The 8196-nt window shown below is 45.8% G+C and overlaps 3 protein-coding genes across 3 annotated transcripts; 2 read left to right on the top strand and 1 right to left on the bottom strand.

Moving 5' to 3' along the window:
• Positions 1–531: 531 nt before the first annotated feature.
• V865_000167 (uncharacterized protein) lies at positions 532–4301 on the top strand (the record flags this gene model as incomplete). The annotated part of the gene is made up of 6 exons (XM_066223999.1): positions 532–982; positions 1041–1142; positions 1201–1352; positions 1446–1607; positions 1679–2168; positions 2236–4301. The coding sequence occupies 6 exons, from the start codon at positions 532–534 to the stop codon at positions 4299–4301; spliced, it is 3423 nt and encodes a 1140-aa protein (XP_066080096.1).
• An 841-nt stretch (positions 4302–5142) lies between these two features.
• Positions 5143–6520, top strand: V865_000166 (uncharacterized protein; the record flags this gene model as incomplete). The annotated part of the gene is made up of 3 exons (XM_066223998.1): positions 5143–5229; positions 5293–6408; positions 6455–6520. The coding sequence occupies 3 exons, from the start codon at positions 5143–5145 to the stop codon at positions 6518–6520; spliced, it is 1269 nt and encodes a 422-aa protein (XP_066080095.1).
• Positions 6521–6785: 265 nt separating this feature from the next.
• Positions 6786–7793, bottom strand: V865_000165 (uncharacterized protein; the record flags this gene model as incomplete). The annotated part of the gene is made up of 2 exons (XM_066223997.1): positions 6786–7704; positions 7765–7793. The coding sequence occupies 2 exons, from the start codon at positions 7791–7793 to the stop codon at positions 6786–6788; spliced, it is 948 nt and encodes a 315-aa protein (XP_066080094.1).
• Positions 7794–8196: the final 403 nt, after the last annotated feature.

Raw genomic sequence — 8196 nt, 5'->3', positions numbered from 1 at the left:
TGCCATGACATGTAGCACTCGGATGAACCTCAGGCAACAAAGAAACCATAACGTAAAAGTGGAAAATCTAAATAGGAAGATGAGTTGAGAAAGTAAGACATGTCCGTCCTATAATGTCCGAACGTTCTCTCAAAACCTTACCTGCAAACAACAGATGATCAAGAAGATGATGACATGAACCACACACCTGATATGATAAATCAAATGAATCAATTTTCATGTCTTCAAGAGAAAGTCATTCTTCATTTTTATACTTCTCCTTTTGATTTAACATACCGTTTCATATTATCTTTCGAGTAGTGTAGACTTTCTTTTTGATACTGTCTCACACTTTCTTCCCTCCGTCTTGTCTGGTGTCCATCCTCTATTCTTTCCGGAATATCCGAAAATCGCTCGACCCGATACTGCACAAAAACAACAAACGACATTCGTACTCTGATGGACAGCTGAATCCGTGACAATCTTCGTCAACCTCTCGCCTCTCTTGTACCTCACCTCCCTCAAAATCCTTGAATCCTTTAGAATCGAACGATGGGACTTCCTCAACCTGTTGGATACCTTTACTGGTATACTACATCTATCATCCTTGGTATCCTTACCATCATCAACTTCTCGACCAAATTCTATTCACACTTAACCCGTCCGAAACTACACCCATCCCCAGCCTCTTCCTCCGACACTCTTGTCACCACCACAACCGCCAATGGTCAGACGCTGCCTGCTCCTTTAGCCATTGAGCACTCGAGCGAGGATGAGAAACCCCAGATTGAAAAAGCGAGGTTGGGCAGACTCAATAGGGCGGTTAGAGCTTTAGGTGTATTAGTTGAGAAATACTTTTATTTATCGGGTATAACTCTACCTGCTAGGCGGTTCACCCTTTTTGGCAAAGTTAGGAAGATACATAAGAAAGTGTATGCGACTCCGGAGTTGTTCTGGACATGGGGTTATACCTTAGGCTTCTTGATCCTCTCGTTCTATGGTAGTAAGTTTTGCTCCCACCTGGTGGTCACGATCAAGTGCGCTGATATACATCCAAACAGCCGGATGGGATACACTTACTTGGTCGAATCAAGCTGCTTGGCTGGCTGTAGCTCAGGTCCCCATGATTATCGCTTTGGCAGGAAAGAATAATCTGATCTCATGTGAGTCTCTATTACCCCTGGACCATAGTCAATACCTGAGTGATTATCTTTCTCATAGTCCTTACGGGCATATCTTATGACCGACTGAATTATATCCACCGAGCATCCGCCAAACTATGTTTGTTGGGAGTATGGATCCATGCAGGTGGACATTGGAAATTGACTCATGGATGGAGTCAGGAAACCTGGCACAAAACCATCTCTCACTGGGTAAGTGCTCATGCTGAGCCAACATGAGGCACAGGCTGCGTAATCCGCAAGTAACCAAGTAACTGATCGTCATGTGCCTTTAATCGAACATAGGGATTTACCGGTACCTTTGCGATCACTCTACTTTCGGTACTATCCTTACCATGGTTCAGAAGGAGGATGTTCGAGTTTTTCCTCGTCATGCATATCGCACTGGTAGCTCTGATGTTGGCTGCTTTTGTCATGCACTGGAGAGCAATGGACGTTTGGATCTATGTAAGTGTGGCTACTTTGCTTCACTACTCATATAGTATCGACATAACTGATTGATTCGGAACCTGCATCAGCCTGGCGCAGGTCTTTGGGCAGCTGACAGACTCGTTCGAGTACTACGTCTGGTCGTTCTCAACAAACTGTGGATTAGACCTTCACTATCTGCAAAAGATATACCTTCCAAAGCCACCATATCCTTATTGACTCCCTCGACATTATTACTGAAATTCACCCGTCCCTCCGAACATCTCAATTGGTCGGCAGGACATCATTTCTACGTTGTCATGCCGGGCATGTCAAGGTTCCCTTGGGAAGCACACCCTTTCACAGCATCTACCATCCCCTCAAAGCCTGGTCAAGGGACCGAATCAGGCGAATTGGCGTTCATCATTAGGGTGAGAGACGGTTTTACCAAAAGGATGAAAGATAAGATCGACGAAGTGAGAAAGGATCAGGGTCTGGCGATAGACGATAAATTGGATGTGGAAGTGTCAGCAGCAGTAGAGGGACCTTATGGTGAGAAGTCGGATTTGAGAGGGTATGAAGGTGTCTTGATGTTTTCTGGTGGGTCCGCTAATTTTTGAAATCTCCTGATATGATATCGCTAACCGATCGAGATTATCCCGTCTAGGCGGCTCTGGTATATCATTCGCAGTATCCAACTTACTCCAGATTTTAAGTGAGATCAGACAAGGTACCAGTCGAGTCAAGTTCATCTCGATCGTTTGGATGGTCAAATCTCGATTGCACCTGGAATGGATCGCCCCTCTACTCAAAGACCACGTCAACGACTTACCCCCTGATTTATCTATCAACATACATGTTCACGTTACCAGACACTTATTACCTAAGTTATCATTAACGCATAACACCCTACCTGATATGGCTCCTGGAGACTTGGAAGCATATTTGCAACAACGGGCCACACAACCTAAGAGGCGAAGAAGTCGTTTCATGTCTACGTTCTCTTGGGCTTCTTGGACCGGTGCCTCTGTCTTCCGAGCGGGCGGTACACAAGCTGGAACAAGAAGGGGCTCTCTGATGCCTTCTGAATCTGGAAAATCCGAGGGTGGAGAATCAGTAGGCTCAGACGGTTCCAGTTCGAGGAAATCAAGAGCTCAGAGATTATTCGGTTCATTCGCTTCTTCTCATTTGGGCGGTACCTCACATAAGAATAATAAGACCAACAATAGGAGAAGAAGCAGTCATGCGATTAGCGGAAGTGAGAGTGAAAGTGAGGATCCGAGAAAGATCGCTCCCAGATCGAAAGAAAGGAGAAGACCCAATATACCAGCTTTCAATTGGACAGAAGGGTATGCGGACAATACTGTGTTCGGTTCTGGGGCCAACGGAGGTAGTATAAGTGGAGAAGCGGGCAGGAAAGGGTCCCTAATACCTTTTACTGTACCAGAAAATCAGGAATTGGAAATCGTCTTGAAAGAGCCTACACCAGTCGAGGGTGTGAGACCAACAGCCGTTATGCCTGAACCATTACCGGTTACTCCTGTTGAGCCTATTAGACGTGAACCACTGGTAATCAACACGACGAGGGATATTGGACCTGATGAAGTTGATCCATTCGATTATCGACCTCCTTCACCTACTACCCCACCTGCAGCTGTATTACCTCATCGAGATTCAAGAGGATCGATACCATGGATGCGGGAGTCATTCTCATCCGTGCACATACCTCACAACACTCCACCACGTACTAGACAGATATCAATCTCGGAAGATCTACCTCTACCTCGTCAGAAACGAATTTCTATCTCCGAAGAATCACCTGTCAATCGAACGGGTTCGCCTAAAACAGTCACTGTACCCATATCTCAATCTAGATCGGGATCTCTTTCTAATTCTTTGCCTGGTACACCCACGACTTCTGCATTTAACACCGAACCAACGCGGAAGAGGTCCATACCTTTGTTGTATGGATTAGCGAACCGACGTGAATCTGGAAGACGAGATTCTCTACCTCTTCAAGCAGCAGCATCGATTGGTCCCCAATCTTCGCCTCGACCTTCCATTCTCATGCCGACTCCCGTACTAGCCAAACCCGTCCGACCACCAATGTTAGAAACAGTCGAATCCTCAGGTCTACTATCTGCACCTGAAATGTCTAGGTCATCGTCCACCACTTCGGGCGCATCAATGGCATCATTCACCACTCCCGGTCCACCTTCCCCCGTGCAAATGAATAATCCAGAAAACATCTCAAGACCTGAAACTCCCTCAAAGGAATTCCAACAATTAGCTCAGATATCAGGAACCTCACCTACCGATTTGAGGAAATCCATCTCTGCTATTGGAGCTATCCAGGATCCTAAGGAAAGACGGGCCAGTGCAGCAGAATTCATGGGACCTGCTGAGCTTGAGCTGCGTAAGAGGTCTGCGGAAGGTTTAGAAGGTTTGGTAAGATGGCATGAGGGAAGAGCGAATATCAAAGAATCTATCGAAGATATCATCAACTCTGTAGCGGCTCATACGCAATTATCCTCAGATGAAAGACACGGCATGGAAAATGAGAAACCTGGATCGGGACCTGCTAGAAGAGGTGGAAGAGTAAATGTTTCGTGTTGCGGACCGATATCACTCTTGGATGCTGTAAGGGATGGAGTGAAAGATGAGATGAATAGTGAAGAAGTTTGGAAAGGAGGGGTGGTAGTGGATTTCCACGCAGAGACGTTTGGCTGGTAATGAATTAGAGACAACAAACATAGAGATAAACCTGTATAACTTAGTATATGGCCACATAGGGCCTTTCCCCCACTTTCATTCATTTTGGTATTCATTCAGGATTTTTATGTGGGTTTATAATCAATGACATTGGCATGAATATTAATTGCATTTACAAGCTTCTTGCTCGTTCAAGACTCCACATGGTTAAACTGAATGTCAAATGTTGTATGTGCATCGCAAGATGAATGTGTAGGTGAATGACTTTAGAAAGTTTCATAGCTTCCCTTGAATGTCCTTCAGGGACCCTTATGCAGTATACAGATTGATCGTAATTTTGATCTGGCGATTATATTCTTACCAATCAAGGAAAGAAGGAGCAGGAGTGACCTTGATCAATGGTTGAAACAGAGTTAATCAAAGGAAACACTTCCTGCTCGCAACAGCTTTCGAATGGCAATAAATGTAATCTGACATGCCCCCATACCCATGATTAGGTCCTTTATTGGGGTCCTTTGGATTAGTCGTCCTTTGTGATAAAACATCGCGGACAATCCACAGGATAGATCATCCCCACCCTTGCTTCGTCTTCTCCTAAGCCTAAATCCTACATTTTGAAACGGAAGATTGAGTTTCATCGCAAGGTATCTTCAAAATTCTTTGTTCTCCGAATGTACAGTATAAGATACTGTACGACATTCTTTGCTGCCCTCTTTCTTTCCCATATTCCCACCTACAACGCTATAACACACCTCCTCATTCCCCTTCATAGTTGACTAGATACTTTTCATTGAGAGTTTTGTTATACTCTATGCCCCGTTCAGTATATACAACATAACCACGCTCTTTTATACATTCGATCATGAGATGTACCACTTTTCTCGTATGGGGTCTATCCTCTCTGATCCTTGGACAAGCAATCAGTCTCAGTAAAATTCCAGGTTTCAAGGTAGGTTGAATATTGTGTGATGATCGTATAGAAGATAACTTACCGACTGATGATATACTATAGAAACGATCACCCCTTGACGATGTCGATGGCTCAGCAAGTCTTCCACCAGGTGTGGAATTACGAGTTGGTATTCCCTTATTTGCGGAAACCTCTTCCACCTCCTCTTCGGATCTTCTAGAAGCGAGAGACACTCCTGATTCAGGGGGAACAACAAGTAATGCCGCTGCTCCCACCACCTCCCCTTCATCCTCATCATCATCAACATCTGCAGCACCGATCACCAAGACTAGAACTCATGTGGCAACCGTGACCGCCTCAGCGCCAACTTCTTCGGAAAGTTCAGGTGTCCCGATTGCCACATCGACTTCTCAAAGTCTATCGCCGGAACAATCATCTTCGGTCGAAGATTGTAAAGGTGCTTGTCCTACAGCATCGGAGGAGGAGGCTCCTCCCGGAGATACTTCTGAAGCTGCTGCTCCGACCTCTTCCACTTCTGAGGCTAAGACGACCGACAAACCTGCTGAGACCACCAGTCAAGCTGCCACACCTACTACTTCTGCGGCTCCCGCCCCTGAAGAGGAGGATGACTGTGAGGAGGAGGAGAAAGATGATGACTGTGAAGAAGAGGAAGAGACCAAATCATCTCCTACGATCGAAAATGCAGCTGTACCTACTGCCACGAAGCCTGCTGAGGGATCTAGTGGAGGTGAAGGTGGATCCAGCGAAGGGTCTGGTAGCGATATGGAAGATTGTGAAGATGACGATGAAGAGGAAGAAGACTGTGAGGAAGAGGAGGATGAAACATCTTCGTCGGCACCTCAACCATCTATTTCTAGTCCCGGAACAACCGAACAGGCTGCTACCCCGACCTCATCGGACACACCCAAGCCTACATCAAGCAAACCAGCCACAACCGACAAGGCAGCCTCTCCCACATCGTCCAGTCCCCCTAAGACTACGGAGAAGCCAAGTTCATCGGAGTCCAAACCCACAAGCTCTTCTTCCAAAACATGTGATTGCGATAAAGAGGAGGCTAGCTCAAGCTCGTCACCTGCACCTACTCCCACGGAGTCCGCACCAGGTGAAGGTGATGCTGCGCCTTCAGACTTCACTGCTGACGATGGGAATATCGCCGCCTTCGCTGTGCATACGGAAGAAGCAGAGGTATCTTCCATTGTGAGTAAAGCGTATAGAGGGTGAGAGTTGCAATACTGATCAAAAGGCTATAGAGCTCTTCTGGTTGGACTTGGCTTTAAGAGCGAGAAGTGCCGAAACTATAGCAATTTAACTGATCGATCCCCCTTGGCACAAGAATGGCTGGGTCATTCGTTGCTGACACATGTATATATCTCGGATACAGCCTTTGCTTCTTTCATATTCGTACATACAGTATTTAATTCTGTTCTGGATCATGGACACTTCATGCATCACTCACGAGATACTACGCAAATATTCACACTATATTTGCTACGACCTAAAAGATCTGGTACACTCTCAAGAGAGTACTACAGTGACGGTCGGACCTGTGTTTGAATCCAGCCGTGAATCACTCATCACATGGACAAGTTCACTTTGATACCCCCTCCAGATCCATCACCCTCAATGAGAACCGAGGTATTCAGCCCCTTGATGTAGAAGCTGTCTACTATTTTTTCGCTTTTAAACGAGTCAATCTCGGAATGCTTAACATGACAGAATGCCGTTGGACCTAATCTAGACAAATCTACCCGATGTCTTGCCTTACCATGATCTGCCTCCCAGGTCTGGGGGACGCCAGGTGATAGCTCCTTTGAACCATTCTCTGAGGTGGCTTTCCACCCATTGTCGAAGGTGACTGAGGCCATCATCGTTTTGTCCTTTTCTTCAGCTTTCATCCTTTCTTCCTTGTCCACAAGGGAGATTTGAACCTCTTCATGATCTGTGGCGGAGAGCCAACTGATCCTTTCCCTTAGATCGTTGGCGGTAGGAATGTCATGGATCGTCATACCTTCTCGACTTTCACGGATAAAATGATCGGATGATCCTGCACGTCGGATGGTATAATTACCTCCATCAAGCTTGAACCGATCTTGTGCATCCAGATAGACGATGGTAGATGGTATCCTTGATAAAGTCAATTTCATCCATGTTGGTGTCTCAGGTTGATAATTTCTCATTAATTCTGAATTACTAGGTCCGCCTGAACTCTTGTTACCTGGAGTCATCTTATAAATGTTGAACACACGTTCACCATCTCTATGTTGGCCTCCTCTTTGAAAGACTGACTCCGTGGATTGTCCATCCTTACTCTTCGTCCAACGGTGAAATTTAAGTGTACCTGGCTCACGCCATATGATGGTTCTTCCGTCTTCCAACGAGTGATAATCATTTGGACCTAAGATGGTAGATTCGTACTTCGCCTGATCAAAGAGTTTATACTCTCTGACTCCTGAGGCCATGTCGACTCGATAGAGTGACTTGGCTTGACCGGCTCTGATGACATGAATCAGACTCCGAGTATTGAATGAGAAATGATAAAAAAGGTTGGCTCACGTAGATGAGGGAGTAAGCATACTTGCCATGATCATGAATATGCGGAGTCTGCTGATCTGCTTGGCTTCTGGTTTAACGGTATGAGTTCAGTTGTATGTGACGGGCAGCCAATCGAGAGAGTCTGTGACATTTATATGTAGTACTCCTGTGCACATTTGCATGTACACTACGACCGTACTAAGACTCTGCTGCTTGGTCTTCCCCAAGCAATATGATCGTTGATTTCGCTTGCCAACAAAGGGCATAAAGAAGGCTACGTCTGTTTTTCCCCACCACAGCTAATTCCTGATGATACCCAACAAAGGAAGGCTAGACTTAAGAGTGGGTGAAGTACAAGGGATAATCTTCAACTCGGTATAATATTGACAGTACTCTCCTCTCTTGTGATCGATTTGGAATCAACAGCTCATTGCGCTCTATCAATGGAGATGG

This window comes from Kwoniella europaea, chromosome 1 (genome assembly GCF_036810445.1).
Source record: "Kwoniella europaea PYCC6329 chromosome 1, complete sequence".
Taxonomy (NCBI): Eukaryota; Fungi; Basidiomycota; class Tremellomycetes; order Tremellales; family Cryptococcaceae; genus Kwoniella; species Kwoniella europaea.
This window is presented reverse-complemented; position numbering and strand designations above follow the sequence as displayed.